The sequence below is a fragment of the Danio rerio genome, chromosome 11, assembly GCF_049306965.1.
Source record: "Danio rerio strain Tuebingen ecotype United States chromosome 11, GRCz12tu, whole genome shotgun sequence".
Classification (NCBI taxonomy): domain Eukaryota; kingdom Metazoa; phylum Chordata; class Actinopteri; order Cypriniformes; family Danionidae; genus Danio; species Danio rerio.
The window spans coordinates 9905178-9924368 of NC_133186.1; the positions used below are offsets into that span (position 1 = coordinate 9905178).

General features: G+C 37.4%; 1 protein-coding gene across 30 annotated transcripts in view; it reads right to left on the reverse strand.

Annotated features, from left to right (window-relative positions):
- Positions 1-1788: 1788 nt before the first annotated feature.
- Positions 1789-19191, reverse strand: part of nlgn1 (neuroligin 1) — a 771338-nt gene continuing 753935 nt past the window's right edge. For 13 of the 30 annotated variants that reach the window (XM_073915319.1, XM_073915324.1, XM_073915303.1 and 10 more), the window contains 3 exons: positions 17791-18003; positions 9518-10307; positions 5424-8846 (listed from right to left, as the gene is read on the reverse strand). In XM_073915319.1, the coding sequence (XP_073771420.1) occupies positions 8015-8846; positions 9518-10307; positions 17791-18003 (1835 nt within the window). In that variant the 3' untranslated portion in view covers positions 5424-8014. 30 annotated transcript variants of the gene reach the window in all.

Consider the following 19191-nt stretch of genomic DNA (forward strand, 5'->3'; position numbering starts at 1 on the left):
TTTTGTAATAGTGTTGAAACACATGCTAAAAATATGAAACTGAAATTATAAAGTTACAAGAAAAATGAAGGAAAATGGACATTCAAATATGCTCTCTAAAGGTTATACTAGGGAAAAAAATCAATAGACATTAATACACATTTATTTTATTTCCTAAAGGTTACTGATATAGCAAATATGAGTTTTTTTTTTTTTTTTTTTTCTTCCGGTAGCTAGACACGTACGTTGACACACATGTACTTGAGATGCAGAGCGGAGTTGACTACGACAACAGGATTTGAGTCCACGAAGAATGGTTCCAGAAAGCAGGTAAGACAAAAACAAAAGCTTAAAAATAAAATAAACAAGTAAATAACAGGCTGAGAATGTGGTAAAATCAGCACGTCAATCAGTCGGCAATAGCTTTTGGTAGATTCAAGTTAGAGGAGCAGGCGCGAACGGCACTCGCAAAAAAAATTCTGAAAAGCATAAACTGAGGCCCCCTCTGGTAGATTCAAGAAAATAAAAACTGAAAACTCCTGCGACATATTTTGCACTCTGCAGACATGTATATAGGGGTACATAATCAGAATGAGCCTGGGTTGAACAAACCATCTAACATTATGTGGTTTAGCATCATAGATTTATACACTAGATATTGCATATGGACCCTAAGCATGAGTCAATAGCGCTGCCACAATTGTACAGTTCTCCCAGCACAAAAGTCATTCAACTGCATTAGTCAAGACAGTGCGCCAACGTAAAGATGCGGGACTTTAGCGCTGTGTACAGTTGTAGTAACGAGCAAACTAAGAAAAGCACAAAGGCAGAACATTTCATAGGTGAGATATAGTTTTTTACGTTTTTGTATGTATATAATGATAATACAGTCTCTTACTGCACTGACCCTACGGTAAAATAGCACCACTTCGCACTAAATACTAGGCTCATGCTAGTTTTGTTGAATTAAATAAGCAAACAATGCAAAAGAAATATGACAAGATACAGCGGTGCTAGAAACTTGTATTATTGTCGGCAAAGTAAATGAATCGTTCATAACGGGGATTCATTCACAATGAATTGCTCCCTTTGTTAGAATGTGAAGTGAAAGCAGGAGTGGGGGTAAATTTCAGGACATCGATTAGATCAAATTTAACAGGGAGGGAGGATAATACATTTCCATTCACACAACCGCTTGCTCTTTGTCAGCAATGCCCGTGCAATCACATCCATCAGTGTAAAAAAGTGAGGTAAAATTATAATTTTCATAACTTAAAACAAAAAAATTTGCAAATCTAAACTCCAGATCACACACATATATACATATATATATATATATATATATATATATATATATATATATATATATATATATATATATATATATATATATATATATATATATATATATATATGTATGTATGTATGTATCTCTTGCTTTGGCTGGCCACAGTCCTCCTTTGCAGCTTGGTCCCGCATTCAAGGAGCTACCCTGTACTAAAGTGGCGGCTCTACTGACGCATTCCTTCCAATAGACAACAACAGGGTAGACGACCTCTAATGTAAATATCTATGGTTCAGCATTAGGATATTTGACAGAGTCAACAAAAAGGCTGAAAAGTGTGTTCAGTGTGATCGGCCCATAAGGCCACATAATTAGCATTTTTACAGTATAAACATATTATGTCTATGTACCTGTGTGGGTTGGTGAAAAAAAAACACAAAGTGTTGACTTGAGTGTTAAACATTTAGACAGCATAAATCTATTTTGGCAAACAAAACAGTGTGTTAAAGAAAGACTGATGTAAGTTGAGCTTGATAAAATCATTTATTGTGCTCCAGAAGATTAAATCCTATTTAACCAGAAAGAAAGACAAAATGACAAATAATCTACATCACATCAACCCTTTGTAGTTCTTGACAGCCATTTTGATCTTCTTTCAAGGTCAGCCAGTAGAAAAGAAACACATAATGAAATTTGGTTGCTGTTTGTAAGAAAATGGCCCTCAGTCTTGCATTACATTCAGTTACAAGGCTTGTCCTGGCATGTGTGTATGTGAGTGTATGTGCATGTGTTTGAAGAAACATACTGAGCTGTGGAGATCTTCCCAATTACAGTTGAATACCATCTTTCTTCTTAGTACATGTGCACCATCGGTGTATGGTTCATTAAACTTGAATATCATTCAAAGGAGCTTCCTTTGCTGTGGGACACCTGGGCAGGTTGACTTTGCACATGCATACCTGCAGACTCGGGGCTGGCAAACAGAGCAGAGGGATGCTCTCTCTGGCCCATTTGTACGGTGTAGAGTTGTCATTGGTGAAGGCAGAACAGAGAGGCGAAGCCCAGAGGAGATTGTGTTCTGAACGGGAACATGTTGTCAGGGACAATGTGTGTCAGGAGTTGGCTGATCAGGAGAAGATCAGCACAGTTCTTTCAATCTTGTTCCCTTCCTTGGCTTCCCTCATTAGTTCGCTGCCACTAGCTATTCACTGGGGCTTGGATATTCACTCCCAAAAGCCTGCATTTGACCTCCACACCAACTAGTAATTAGTTACAGTGAGATGTAAAATACAGTATCAGAAGCCGGATTTTGAAAATGAACTCTGAATTCTTCTCAGGTCAAGGCTGGCTAGGACATAAACTTGCAGTACATAAAAATATAGGTTTTAATTTATATCACTTCTCATGTCATGTTTGATTGGGGCACAACATGAAACACTCCACTTGTTATGTAAAGCCACATTTTTACAAGTGCCTTAGAGTTTCACCATTTTTTAACCCATTCAGTCAATCTGGAGATCTGGTTGCAAGCACTTTTAGCTTAGCATGAATCATTGAATCGGATTAGACCATTACTATCTTACCCAAAAATTCCAAATAAGCGTTTTGATAATGTTCAAATTTAAAGCAATGTTGATGCTAATCTAAAAGACCTTTCGCCAGGAGAGGATGAATGTCGCATGAATATCATCTGAATAGTGTGGTGGTCGGGAAGTGTAAAACAGTATCACAAAGTGTGAAACACTTTTACGAAGCTCGAGACGAATTCACAATTTGTCTAAAAAAAATTCACTTATCATAATGACATAGGAAAAAACGATTTTACCTAGGATGAAACAAATTTATATTTTAGAAAATTAACAAGACACAAAAACATTTTTACCAGTCCCAAAACAAATTTACAACGACAGAGTCTTTATGGAAAGGGAACGTACACACCGGAAGTGATGTGGAATGTATCACACACCAGAAAATATGAGCTTGTGTTTGACTTTGTAGACATACTATAAAAATCATGGTTTGACCAACTGCGATAAAACATCAGTCTCTCATTCAAAGCTATTCTGAGAAAATATCAGCCAGAGAGTTTGTACCAACATGTAAACGCGAGTACGTGGAAACAAGTTAACTTGAGTCCATAACCAATGTACGACATATATTGACTAATCTAAAAATGACCACGACGTGTAGTCCTAAATATCTCAGTTAGATAGGTCGATTGATACTCGTGCTGAATAGGGTTGGGTACCGAAATCCGGTGCCATTATAGCACTGGTAAATTTGTAACCAGTATGTACCGGATCAAATCAGCATATGAATTTCGGTGCCTAATTTCGGTGCCACTGGTGCTGCAACAGGGACTTAAGAAGCATCAAATGGGTGCATCAAAGGCACACATAGGTACGCGTTGTCGCACCATCCCTAAACATTTAATCCTAAACAACTTTGAGGAATACGGACAGGCGATGTTAGGCGTTTGTTCTTGTTGCTTAGGGAACGGACGCACACAACGCATGCAGTACAGCGCATTCGTTGAGCAAGAGTGACTCTCTTTAGATCAACACGCACAATCGTGTTCATCAAACTTGCTTAAACAAAGTGTTCTAAAGCGTATTTTACAAGCATGATTCTGACACAGCAACGTGAAGCAGATGCTTTACAAAAGTTGCGTGTAAGGGGGAAACATGTCAAACTTAATGACACATTTGAGGGCTCAAAGGCAGAGCTGTCACATGCACTCGATCTCTCGGGCACTCGCTCCCTCTGTCAGTGACTGTCAGGAACTAGTGCCTAGTTCCCCGCATTCGTCAGAGGTTGACCCCCAAATTGACAAAGGTAATAGTGATTTTAACCCTTTTTAAATATAGTGTAAATAGTTTTACGTTAGGAAATGCAGTATTGAATTTACAAACAGTCGCCAAGTACCAAAGAACAGATGTAATACATTGATCAGATGTAGTTTTCAGTCACTCTTATGCAAGTCATATTCAACTTGTTTAGTTTTGCCTTCATTCATTTTTGATTTCCGTCATCAACACATGATTTATTTACAACACATTTTTAAACATAATAGTTTAACTAACTAATTTCTAATATCTACTTTTTTATCTTCCCCATGGTGACAGCCAGTGCAGAACATTTTTCTAGTTATACATAACATTTTCTTTGGTCTAGAACCACCACTGACTATAACATGTAAGCCAGGATCATGAAAGGAACATTCAAAAAGCAACTCAAGTAAACACCTTGATCATATTATTGTCTTATTCAAATTAAGGCAGATCATTAGATTACGGTCAACCATGTAAACATAGTCACCAGCCCCAACCCTAGAAAAAAGGAGTTCAGTAATTTGATGACAGCCTTTCCACAGGTTAGTAGTAAGCTAATGTAATTTTATAATGCAAATCTTAAATTCATGCTAACCAACAACTGATCAAAGGAAATATATTAATGCAATTTAAATATAAAAAATATGAATTGATGTTTACTTTAAACATTAATTATATTGTTCTATTAAAATTATTTTTTAAAAGATTTTGTCAAATAAAAGATTTTTCTAGAGTCATCCACCATAATTTTGTGGCTCAAAAGTATCGGTTCAGGCACCGGTATCATTTTAAAATGATTGATTTAGCACCAGTCTCAAAATAACCCCAAACGATACCAAACCCTAGTGCTGAACCTTCGAATCTTGTTGATAACATGTAAATATAATTATTTCTTCACATTAATTTTGGTTAAATACTGTTCTGCCACAAAAATATTAAAATCAATAATGTTTACAATGACACTGATACAAAGTAATAAGACTATTTATTTGGTATGTGTATGTTTTGTTGCTGTGAAAAAGTGCCGAATCTACCAATCTGCAAACGTGAGTAGATTACATCTGGAAAAGGGTCACCAGTTAACACAGAAACCAGTTAAACTGTAACACCAGTTTCATTCAGTTTACTTTTAAGAGTCCTCAAGCAGATGTTTACACCATGTAGACTTGACATCATTTCCACGATTACAGCGTACAGTGCCCTAGTTAAAAAAAAAAAAAAAAAAGTAACAAATTGATGAAGTATGTCTGGTGTTTCCGTCTGGTCTGCGTCCTTTAGAAACTCCAAACATGGACAACACGTAAAGCAAAACTATGTTAAGCTGCTCATGTGTTTGCCACGCAACAGGCAAAACAACCCTTCACCGCAGTCCATATTCGGTTACTTTATTTACGCCATGATCTTCACAACATTAGTTTACCACGCTCACCACCAACGAAAACAACAATTTTCCCTGTGTCACTTCCAGTTTGTGATACATTCCCTTTCTGTAAAGAATCTGTCGTTGTAAATTTGTTTCAGGTGTGGTAAAAGTGTTTTGCATCTTGCTATTTTTTTTTTCTAAAACGTAAATTTGTTTCGTCCTTGGTAAAATCGTTTTTTCTATGTAAAAACTGTATTATGATAGGTAAAAACATTTTTCAAAATGTAAACTTGTCTCGAGCTTTGTAAAAGTGTTTCACACTTTGTAATGTTGTTTTGAGCTTTCCGGCTACCGTAGAATGGGTTTTAAAAATGATAAAAAAAAAAAAAAAACAGTGGAGTGTTCTTTTAACATGTAGTTGCTGACCAGGAGGATTTGCACAAAAGCAAAAAATAGACCATTGGTTTGTGAGAACCAAATCACCAATCTATTGCTTCTTTCGTATATCTTACATTACATGCTGAGGGAAAAAACATGTTTATCTTAATGACAAAGTTTCAGTCAAATTTTCCATAAGTAAAAATATTCTCCAAAAAATCTCAAGCGTCACCCTGAAGTGACAACTCACGGAAAAGGAACAAAGGGTTAGCATGTAGTTTGCAATGTGACAAGGCTCTGAGAAAGTGAATCATGAATGCTTTGCGATTCTCTTACTCTTGCCGGCTTCAATGGCCTCGTAAGATCAGAAGGCTCCAAAATGTACTCTCTCATCAGGGGTGCTCCTGTCATTAGTCTGGGATTCATTGGCGTTGATCATTAGCTTGTAGCATGTTGCGTAACAAGGCTTTGAAAAAGTAAAATAATCAAGGATGGATAAAATCAGCAATTATAGAAAGATTTGCAGGTGAAACTGGCTTTTAGCACTACGGATACCGACTTTGAGCACTTGCTCTGGGTATGAACCGACAAAAGTTTTGCTATCTTTTCCACCTTGCTCATTTGTCTGTCTGCTTTCTTTCTTTCTATAGCTAGCTTTAAGCGGTATGATCAAGGGCTTCGTAACATCAGAAGCCCTCCTAATACACTCTTTCATCAGGTGCCCTCCTGTCTCCAGTGTGGGATTCGCTTGTGATGATCATTCAGGGAAAGTTCTGGGTGAGAGGAGACCAACGCAAATCTCCAAGTTGTACAGAATAAATCCCTGTGTTGGTCACCGGTTGTTCAAAGCTGCGTAGGGGACTGCCTCATAAAGCACCGAAAATAAAAATAAAATGAGAATCAAACATTACAGTGATGACATTTTCTAAAGTAGGGTGTTTTTGACTATTAGCAAGAGGTGAAAATAAGAACAAAACAATGTATTATAACTGAGACCAATGAGCAAATCAAAGAGTACATTAATCGTCCCACACAAGGGAGCTCAAACAACAAGTGATTCACCACTATTAAAAAGTTTTACCAACACACATGTACAAAACTAGTCCTTATAACCAGGTTCACTCAAGCTATTTGCAAATGCAATCTAGTTAGCATATCCCCACCCCATCCCGTTACCATCTTCAGAACCCACCATTGTCCACCCTTCGTCAACATATTCCAATTCCTCCCGTGAGCCAATGTTTCCGTGAACAAATCCGAATGGGGAAGAAAATGATTTTTCGTTTGTTTTAAATAATGACTTAATCAGCAGAACAGCCACCAAGCAGATAAATTGTCATGCGCGTCGTGCTAAAAATATCCAGCCTCCCTTTGAGTCCACCAGTTTCAGTATAGACAGCACTTGTGTGATGAAGCTGTATCTGCCAGGAAGCCAATAAATTCCCCGCTACGCTCTTGAGGCAGATTCCTCAGTATCAACGCCCCCCAACCAGGGCTTAAAGAGCATGGGTGCTTTGTGTACATATCTAGATATGTAAATATGTCCTATACAATAAAAGTGTTCCCCCAAAAATAAACTGACAAAAAGAATTCAAAGACATTCAGTGAATGTCTCTATTGTGCATATTCTTGAGGACTTTTTCCCATAGTATTCCGCATTCTGCAGCAGAAGAAGAACACATGCCCAAATTAGGTAAGCAACGTCTCCCGTCTGCTCTGAAGAGAGTAATCTACAATCCAGTGCCCCGGGAAAACAATATGTTTCCTTTTGTTTACAAAGGGCCTCCCACACGTCATCTCTTCTGTGCTTCCATCGTTTTCTCTCCGGGTAACTGAATCAAACCATTCCTCAAAGAATCCCAGACTGATAGCTGTTTCCAGGAAATGGCCCTGGTTTTGTCACAATATAAGGGTAAAAAATCATCTGTTTGTTTGTCATTACATCAGAAATAGTTGTCATTTTTTTGTCCTTTTTTTCTCCTTTAATAAAAAAAATGATAGTTTTGCTCCCGAGGAACTAAAATCAGCATCGTTATTTCCGTTTCCTCTGAGCACCTGGAGTAAAGATATTCCTCGACTAAGTGCAATCCCCTTCGTCCAATGTCACACCTGTACTCCACACGTACGGGAGTCTATGTGTGTGTGTATGTATGTTTGTGTTTGAGAACATGTCTGTGGCTATACTCTAGTGGTGGAGTGTGAATGAGGGTGTGGATGGGGCAGGGTGTTATTCTGTCCGCTGGAGTAACTGTTGAAGGGGTGTAAGGAGGTGAGGCCTGGCATGCTGTTGGGTATCATAGTGATGGTGTTGGGGGTCATAAGAGGTATGTCGTCCGGCGAACGGCGCATGGCTAGTGTGTAATCGGGTGGGCAGGCAGTTCTCAGGACCACTTCATGCGGGTGCATGGCCTCCCGGCACTCCCGCTCCAAGTCGCTGTGTTTCATTTGCAGAGACATAATCTCCTCTTCTTGTGTATGGGGCAGCTCATTAGCTGTGGTCCTCTGTGGGCTACAACGTCGGTGGACCTCGTGCCTTCGCTTGTCCTTCTTGTAGTAGAGTGCAGCGAATGCCAAGATGTTGAGGAACAGCAATGAAGCACCGACAGCAATAGTGACACTTAGTTCAGTGGAGTAGTCCCGTTGGTCAACTAAAAAAGGTTGGTTCTGGTTCTGGTTGTGGCTGTCCTGCGTTTCAGTGGGAAACGGCGTAGGGTAGGGTCTCTTGGTGTTGACCGGGATCTTCTTTGGCGTACGGGGAGTGACCTCAGGTGGAGGCAACTTGGTGGTGGAAATTATCTGGCTGACCTCGTTGAGGCTGTGGAGATGAGGCACCAGCTCTAGCCATAAGTTGACCTTATTGGCACGGTAATGTTCCTTGACACGGGGCTTCAAGCCGATGTGCAAGTAAAGCTGGTCCTTTTGGTTGTAACGTGTCCAGGCCACCTCCTCAAAGCGGTTAGGCTTGGTGTGAATGAACTTGGTGTCTTGCGGAACTGGCTGGTTGGGGTCACTGAAAGATAAAAGGAAGATTTCAACACACCCCACGCCAAAATATAACATCTTTCAGATTTGTACATGGCATTCACTGAGCAAAAAATCCACAACCTATTACAGACAAGTCTTAGGAAGTGCCTGGAGACCCCTAATATTCTCAGAATGCTCATTGGGGTCTCCTGACACCTGTCTTTAAAATTACCAAGAATTAGTATGAGAGAAGAAATGACACATTTGCACACAAATGGATTTGTTGTCCTCCCGTGAGACCGTTATGATTCTAGGTAGCAATGTCATATAAACACTAAACTCACTCTAAGTGATTATCATTATCTTATTCGCTGCATTACAGCTAAATTGAAGCAAACTAAGTAGCTGTTCCATAAAAAGCAGTTACAAAAATGCAATGTAGCATAACCTTGGGAATTGTATGTATTTGTGAGTGAGAATGGATTAACAAACAATTAACCAATGATTAAACCTTAGCAACCCTGTTGCACTGTTCCCCGGCAACAACTGGGTATTATACTGTAATCAATAGCTCTCAAGTTATGAGACTCATTGGTGGTCTTACATTAAAACAAACTCACATTCACATTCTCATGTCTCTGAATTCCAACTAATAGCCATATTGTTTGCCTCTAGGCTTAGAGATTATAAACAATGTCCAGTTGTTTTGAGACTCACCCAGTCTTGGCAAAGTTGGTCCAGTAGGTCATTACGACTGCACTAAGCATAACATCATTTTTGGAGAAGTTACATGGGAAAAGCTCAGTTGGACCGATCATGGGCAGCCCAAACACATAAGGGATCTCATCGCCATGTGCAGCATCAGCCCAGGGTGGCACCTGCTCTGTTTGGCAGTGATGGTAGAAGGCATAAAAATAAGTAGGTGAGCCAAAGCTAGAGTGTAGGTCTGCTGTGGCCACTGCTGGTGCAACCCACTGATGATCTGTGAAGAGTGCCAGCAGGGTCTTTCTTCTAGTCTCTGGGTTGTGGCGGTCAGCCCAGTCAGTGTACATGAATTTAATGGTCTCCCGCAGAATGTCCTTCCCCTCAGGGTAGCCATATAAATCATCCACAAAACTTGACACGGCATAGTCAAAATCGTTGGCCTGCACACCGTTCTCGTTGTCCACTATAAGTTCCACAAATTTCAGTCCCTCGCCTTGGTTGACGCCCAGCATGATGTCATAGTTGAGGAACTCCCCTTGTTCCATGAGGATCTGAGGGTCATCGGGTATAACATCACCATCAATTACAGGTCCAAAGGCGATGTGGTAGCGAGCAGGCTGGATGTCCTGCTCCACTAGTTCTTTGTAGTGTTTTTTCTGTAGGCACTCAACCATCTCCACTGTATCTTTGAGGTTGCACCCCACCTTCTTGGCCAGCATGCGGGCATACTTTGCCGGCTGGAAGCTGACTGCCCAGCTGGACAAGGCTGTGCCACTTTGGGCTATTGCCCTTTGGAAAAGACCTGTATAGGAGAAATAAGACAGAATCACAAACAGAGCAACCACAAAATGCTACATTGGGGTTCACATATCTAAGACCACTACTGCTTTTTTTTATCTCAACATAAATGCTAAACCTTTTTTTCTTTACAGGTTTAAATGAAAAACATCAAATGCAGATTTCCAATGTGGCCTTAGACATTTGGACCCTTCTGTATGCTATTTATACACAAAGTGCTCCTTAGTATGCAAGCTGGAGCAAATGAACACATCCCGGTTTAGCTGTTTTTATGCAAATCTTAAATGGTTTGGGAAAACAGGCAAAGCAAGTAAATATGCTAATGCTGACGAACTTCAACTCGTCAAAGAGCTGATCAACATTTCAATTTATCATGTAATTTTAGCATGGGACTTTAGACATATTTCTAGAAATTGATTACAACGCATTAACAATCATTAGCTGTTTGCACTCTATAAACCCTTATCATCTATACCTGTTGGCAACAGAAAATTTGACCCATACCATTAAAGAAAAGCAGATATCATGCACAAACGTCAAAACAAAAGAGCAAGTGAATGAGCAGGGGTGAAAGTGTGTGTATGTATGAGAGAGAGATAGACAGATAGAGCAAGAGAAAGATAAATTGAGTTACTCTGTTACCATGACAACCCCAGGGATCTTAGTCTTAGCAGTGCAGTTATGGGTAAAAACATATATATATATATACACACACACATACATATAGTTGAAGTCAGACTTATTAGACCCCTTTGAATTTATTTCTCATTCATTTATTAATTTTTTGTCAGCTTAGTCTCAATATTAATCCAGGATTGCCACAGTGGAATGAACCGCCACCTTATCTAGCACGTTTTTAAGCAGCGGATGCCCTTCCAGCCGCAACCCATCTCTGGGACACACCCACACACTCATTCATACACACACTCATACACTACGGACAATTTAGCCAACCCAATTCACCTGTATTGCATGTCTTTGGACTGTGGGGGAAATCTGAGCACCCGGAGGAAACCCACGCGAACGCAGGGAGAACATGCAAACTCCACACAGAAACACCAAATGAGCCGAGCCGAGGTTCGAACCAGCGACCCAGCGACCTTTTTGCTGTGAGGGGACAGCACTACCTACTGCGCCACTGCATAGCCTGAATATATTTCTTCTTTTTTTTTTATATTTTCCAAATGATGTTTAACAGAGCAAGGAAATTTTCACAGTACGTCTAATAATATTTAATCTTCAAGAGAAAGTCTTATTTGTTTTATTTTGGCTAGATTAAAAGCAGTTTAAAATTTTTTAAACGTCATTTTAGGGACAAAATTATTAGCCCTACAGAACAAGCCATTGTAATACAATAAGTTGCCTAATTACCTTAACCTGCCTAGTTAACCTAATTAACCTAGTTAAGCCTTTAAATGTCACTTTAAGCTGTATAGAAGTGTCTTGAAAAACATTTAGTAAAATATTATTTACTGTCATTTATTAAAAATATTATAATTAGAAATGTGTTAAAAAAAAAAACCTTCTCTCCGTTAAACAGAAATCTGACTTCAGTTGAAGTCAGAATTATTAGCCCCCCTTCGAATATTTTTTTCTTTTTTATCTTTTACCACAATTATGTTTAACAGGGCAAGAACATTTTCACAGTATAAATAAGAAAGTCTTATTTGTTTTATTTTGGCAAGAATAAAAGCAGTTTATATATATATATATATATATATATATATATATATATATATATATATATATATATATATATATATATATATATATATATATATATATATATATATATATATATATATATTTATTTTTATTTTTTATTTTTTTTCTGTAGACTACAAAACAAACCAGTGTCACAGTATACAATAACTTGCCTAATTACTCTAACCTGCCCATTTAACCTGATTAACCTAGTTAGGCCTTTAAATTTCACTTTAAGCTGTATAGAAGCGTCTTGAAAATACCCAGTAAAATATTATGTATTGTCATTAAGGCAAAGATAAAATAAATCAGTTATTAAAAATGAGTTATAAAACTGTTCTGCTTAAAAATGTGTTGAAAAAAAATATCTCCGTTAAATAGAAATTTGGGAAATAAACAAATAAACAAAATAAACTGTGAACCAAATAAATTAAATAAACAAGGGGTCTAATAATTCAGGGTGGCAATTATGACTTCAACTGTATTCTTAAACACATGGGGAGGAATGGAAATGAAATGGAAATAAGGGTATGCTTCAGTTTGCAATTCAACAAAATGGTGACAATTGTGCACAGTATGAACACACACACACACACACACACACACACACACATATATATGCATGTATAAATATATAATGTATTTACCCTTTTTATGCCAACGGAAGGTGAATGCTGTATTTGGACAGTGTGCTAGCAGTGTGCTTGCTGATGCTGATGTGTATGGGCTTGACTAAATTAAGATGGAAGCATGAAACGACCCAGGGATATTTAATGTATGTGAACACTGATACCAGGTAAAATGGAGAGAGTTAGCAGTTTAAAGCATGATGGGAAATAAAAATAGGTTGGGCTGATAAAGAAACTACTGCGCTACTTGAACTGTTGCATCAAACTTATGCATTGAGGAACAACATTTACTTTGTCAAAGATAACACAAGAAAACATCATGCAGTTTTTAAAATAAGGTTTGTATTATAAAGAGGGCGACGCAGTGGCGCAGTAGTTAATGCTGTCATGTCACAGCAAGATGGTCGCTGGTTCAAGGCTCTGATAGGTCAGTTGGCGTTTCTGTGTGGCGTTTGCATGTTCTGCCTACGTTCACTTGGGTTTCCTCCGGGTGCTCCGGTTTCCCCCACAGTCCAAAGACATGTGGTACAGGTGAATTGGATACAGGCTAAATTGTCCATAGTGTATGAGTGTGTATGGATGGTTCCTAGAGATGGGATTATAGCTAGAAGGTCATCCGCCTGCGTGAAACGTGCAAGTTGGAGTTCATTCCGCTGTGGCGAACTCAGATTAATAAAGGGACTAAGCCGAAAAGAAAATGAATGAATGAATTATAAAGGGAAAACAAAATTAAAAACTACATAGCCCAGTCTGAAAAAAGTGTTTGCCCTTATTACAACATATCTCTAGTTTATCACACTTGTGTAAAAGTTTCCTAGGCCTGATTATTGACAAAAATCACTTAAATAGGACCTGTCTGACATAATTAAGTATACCAAATGATCCCCAATTGCTAGACATTATGCAGAGATCCAAAGGAAAAACACATAAGAAAGAAAATAATTGAGATCTACAAGTCTGGAAAAGGTTATAAGGTCAATTCTAAAGCTTTGGGACTGCAGCAAACAACAGTGAGAGCCAGTATTTACAATTGGAACAGCGAAGAACCTTCCCTAGAGTGGCTGGCTGACCAATATTAGCACAAGAGCACAGCAACAACTCATCCAAAAAATTACAAAAGACCAAACAACAACATCCAAAAACTGCAGACCTTACTTGCCTCAGTTAAGGTGCTTTTTATGACTTAACCATAAGCAATAGACTAAGCAAAAACAGTTTGCCTTACAGGGTTCCAAGACAAAAACCACAGCTGAGCGGGGGGAAAAAAACAAAGCTGGCTTGTCTCGGTTTTGCCAGAAATTGGTCTGGGACCATTTCATTTGGGGTACTTGAGGCGTAATTGTTAGGGAGTTGGACTTCCTGTTCCAAACAGGAATTAAAGATAAGGATAGTGAATAAACCAACCTCTCTCCATCTTCTATACCCAACTAAAGTTTCCTTGAGCAAGGCACCTGACCTGTAATTGCTCCCCGGACGCTGGAAGCAAAAGCTGCCCAATAGTCCTGTGTCTGTGTGTATACTGTTTTCTTTGTCTGGGTGTATGCTCACTGTGTCTGTCTGGGTGTGCTTTACTTCTCAGTCATGTGTGTGTGGACTAAGAAAGCAAAGAATCAGTTTTGAGTATGGGTAACTGTATTGCTGTATTGCTGCTAAGCGATCTGGAAGACATGGTGTGCTAAATGAAATTTTCTGTGCACCAAAAAATTGTGAAGTTAAATATCAAGCCATCTGTTAGTGACCTCAAGCTGAAGCAAATTTGGGATCTGCAGCAGGACAATGATCCCAAGCAACCTGCAAGTACATTGCTGAATGACTGAAGAAAAACACGATTTTGGAGTGGCCTAGTCAAAGTCCTGACCTGAATTCAATTGAGATGCTGACCTTGATTTAAAAAGGTGGTTCATGTTCAAAAATTCACAAAATCTGGCTGAACTACAACAATTCTGCAATGTTGAGTGGGCCATAATTCCTCCACAGCAATGTAACAGGCTTACTACAAGTTATCGAACATGCTTGACTGAAGCTGTTGCTTCTAAGGGTGGCCCAACCAGTTATTAGGTTTAGGAGGCAAACACCTTTTCACACAGGGTTATGAAGTTTTGTATTTTCCCCCTTAATAATAAAAACCTTCATTTCGAAATTGCATGATGTGTTTAATTGTGTGATCTATGACTAATATTTAAATCCATTTGATGATTTGAAACATTAAAGTGTGACAATCATGCCAAAAAATAAAAAAAAATCTAATTAATCAGTACGACAATATACAGTTGAAGTCAGAATTATTAGCCCTCCTGAACTATTAGACCCCCTGTTTATTTATTTTTTCTTCAATTTCTGTTTAACAGAGAGAAGATTTTTTCAACATATTTATAAACATAATAACTCATCTATAATAACTGAAATTTTGTCTTTGACATGATGACAGTAAATAATATTTTACTAGATATTTTTCAAGACACTTCTATACAGCTTAAAGTGACATTTAATGGCTTAACTATGTTAATTAGGTTAACTAGGCAGGCCAGGTAATTCAGCAAGTTTATTTCTAACAATGGTTTGTTCTGTAGACTTTCGAAAAAATATAAAAAGGGGCTAATAATTTTGTCCTTAAAATGGTGTTTAAAAAATTTAAAACTGCTTTTATTCTAGCCGAAATAAAACAATTAAGACTTTCTTCAGAAGAAAAAATATTATCAGACATTCTGTGAAAATTCCCTTGTCCTGTTAAACATAATTTGGGGAATATTTACAAAAGAAAAAAAAATCAAAAGGGGGCTAATAATTCTGACTTCAACTGTATATTATGGGTGCAACAACACAGATTCCTTATGGTTCAGATTGTTTTTGGTTTTCGGTTACAATTTTGGTAATGTTCGGTATATTATATGTTCAGTAAAAAAAGCACTGTCAAATAAAAATAAAAGAAAATAAAACTAAAAGTAAACTACAATACAAAATGAATACAATAGAGTATAGATAATACTAAATTAAGCGGTTGGTTTTCAGTTTTTTTATGTACCTTATAATAGATTTCACTTACATAAACTGAAAAATATTAAATACGATACTGCATATAATCCTCACTGAATAAATAAATTTAAAAAAGATTAATGATTACTAGGCTAGTTATTCAGTCAATTAAAGGTAGATTTCATTATCTTTTGCTGCTTGATTATTATTAAAAACAAAAACAGCAAAATTAAGGTGTTTTTACTTCCAGATGCGGCACAAAGAGAAAGTTACAGAGAACTCAATTTCCAGAATGTTTACATTCTTAGGCATAACCAATTGAATGCTCATCAAGTCGGATGGGTGGACAAAATTTTAGGTCATAACATCAAGAAGCAAAACTTTGAGTGCTGTAATTTTCATTCAGCTGTTCAGATGAACACATCTCAGATCTCCCGTGTAAGTTACATGTGCTCACATTCTGACATTTGGCTCACGTCATTTTCATGTGAAAGTGTCTCCTACTTTTGTGCTCACTGATGGGACATTTACTCATGGTGAGCCGTGTTTTAGCACATGGGCATGCATTTTAACATGCACAGAGCCAGTTCAGAAGGTAATTATAGGAATAGGGAAAATGCTAAATACAATTCTTCAAATTTAATGCAAAACTGGAAAACCACAATGACCACATGTTCCCCACTATTCTCTCTTATACAGTAAAACAATCATACAAAACTATATATGGTAACACTTTATAATAACTACACACTATGAATCATTTATTAAGCATTAGCATCTTATGAATTCATTATTTGTTAAGCAATAACTCTACATTAATAAACGTCATTAAGCCGTTTATAACTGCAGCTACAAATGCTTTATTCTTGATTTACAAACACATTTTTAATGTGCTGAATAATTGTACTTTCATACTTTGTTAATATTTTATTTTTCATGACTAAATTAAGTGTTACATTATTTACAAACCATTTGTATTAAAGTGTAGCTGGAGGTTTTTAAGATCATTCAGAATGAGTTAGTAAATTATTAATAGACTATTGACATCAATGTTTATATATCATATTATTCAGGCATATAGTAATAGTTACTATGTAGGTTAATAAATGCTTTATTAACACAACTTCACGCAGTTTGGTGACCTAATCTAAAATAGGAACTATTTATGCTTCATAAATCCCTTAGAAATGACAATTACAGGCTCAGTATCAAATAAACAATAATCTTCGCAATCTTATCTAAAAAAAAAAATAATAATACTGTAGAGTTTAAACATTACTGAATGACAAGTGTCACATTACGACATAAAATTGGATAAAACAACAACTATATAATAATTTACCTGAGCCTTTAATTGTCTTGTATATGGGATTTATAACGCATAAATAGTCTTCACTTTAGATTAGGTCACAAAACTGGATGAAGTTAATAAAGCATTTATTAACATACAAAATAACTATTAGTATTTGTCTGAATAATAAGACATATGAATGCTAGTTTGAATAGTTTATTACTAACTTATTCTGAATGATCTTAAAAACCTCCAACTACTCTAAAATAACTGGTTTGTAAATAATGCACTACTTAATTTAGTAATGAAAATAAATTATTAACAAAGTATGAAAGTACAATTATTAAGCAGATTATAAATGTTTTGTAAATCAAGAATAGAGCATTGCTGCAGTTATAAACTGCTTACTAACATTTATTAATGTAAAGTTAATGCTTAACAGATATTGAATTCACAATTAGCTATTGCTTAATAAATGGCTCATAGTGTATAGCTATTAAAAAGTGTTATCCTATATTTTAGCTACTGTTACAAATGAGCTAACATGAGCGCCTCATATTTCAGATTTGATCATTTATGTACTTATTTCAGTTATTTTTATTATATGATTCATTCATTTATTCATTCATTCATTCATTGATGTTTTATAACTGGAATATTATAAATTATTGTTTTATTTACAACTTTAAATGCATACATTGATAGTTCTACACTGCAAAACAAAAACAACACTGACATGAAACTTCAACCATTACTAAAAACAACTAACCAACCACACAACCAACAAAACAAACAAACAATGTAATAAATGAGCTCATAACACAAACAGTTGTTGCATGCAGACTTAAAAAAAAAAAAAACATTCAGAAGGTAAAACCTCTGCATTGTACCTTTGGTTGAATTGCTCCAACGGTTACCTTCAGAATAATGGGAAAGAGTCAGCAGGTTGACACAGGAGGCCCCGGCCCCAGACCCAAATACAGTAATGCGTAAAGGGTCACCCCCAAAGAAAGCAATGTTTTCACTTGTCCAGCGCAGGGCCTGGATTAAATCTAGAAGTCCATAGTTTCCCTTGGCAGCTTGGTCTCCCGTGCTCAAAAAACCTGCAGAAAGAAGAAAAAATCGAATGAATGTTTGTGTGCATTGATATGCAACTTAAAAAAAAAAAAAAAACATTCAAACTTTGAAAGCTATTGAAATGCTCAATAGCAAACTGCAGCTAAAAGTATATCAGAGAAACTGAGACATTTTATATATATATAGTGCCAACCCTGTTCCTGGAGAGCCACCTTCCTGCAGATTTCAGTTGCTACCCATATCATACACACCTGAACTAATTACTTAGAACCTGAACACCACGTGATAATTACAGGCAGGTGTGTTTGATATGGGTTGCAACTAAAATCTGCAGGAAGGTGGCTCTCCAGGAACAGGGTTGGCCACCTTTGCAGCGTCTCTAACTCCATTGCTCTGGCCAGAGGTATGGATACACAACTATTGCTCAACCGGATGTGTGTGCGACCGTCAGGTGAAACTGCATGTAACCTTCACAGACTAGATAATCTCATGACGAGTGCAACAAAAATTCAAGGAGAATAACGCGAAATAAATGTAGTCACAATTTAAACATGTAGAACGAAAACAGTAGTTCTGAGTGGATTTGACATTCAACATTATTGTGTTAGCTTAGCGACATGCTAAAATTGTGTTAGCTTAGTGACGTGCTAAAAGCAAACTAGTGGCGAGTAAAGAATCTTGTAAAGAACCTGTAAGCATTACAGATTACACAGCTATTTGTAAAAACTTCCAAATCAAGTCAGTCACAAGGTTTTGGTTTTGTTTGAGTACCTGTATTGCTTATAAGTACCTGTATAAAACAAGGCAGCTCACTATATTTTGAAACAACCTTGCTGAAAAAAACAGCTTAAACCACCCTAAGCTGGTCGGCTGGTTTTAGCTGGTTGACCAGCCTGGTTTTAGAGGGGTTTTGGCCACTTTCAGGCTGGTTTCCAGCCATTTCCAGCCTGGTCTTAGCTGGTCAGGCTGGAAAATGACCAGCTAAAACCAGCTAAAACCAGCTTGACCAGCCTGATTTAAGCAGGACACAGCTGGTTTTGGCCGGGTTTCCAGCCTGGCTAGGCTTCCAGCTAGGACCAGGCTGGAAATGACTGGAAACCAGCCTGGAAGTGGCCAAAACTCCTCTAAAACCAGCCGGGTTGACCAGCTAAAACCAGCCAACCAGCCTAGGCTGGTTTAAGCTGTTTTTTCAGAAGGGAAAGCCCCTATTATTG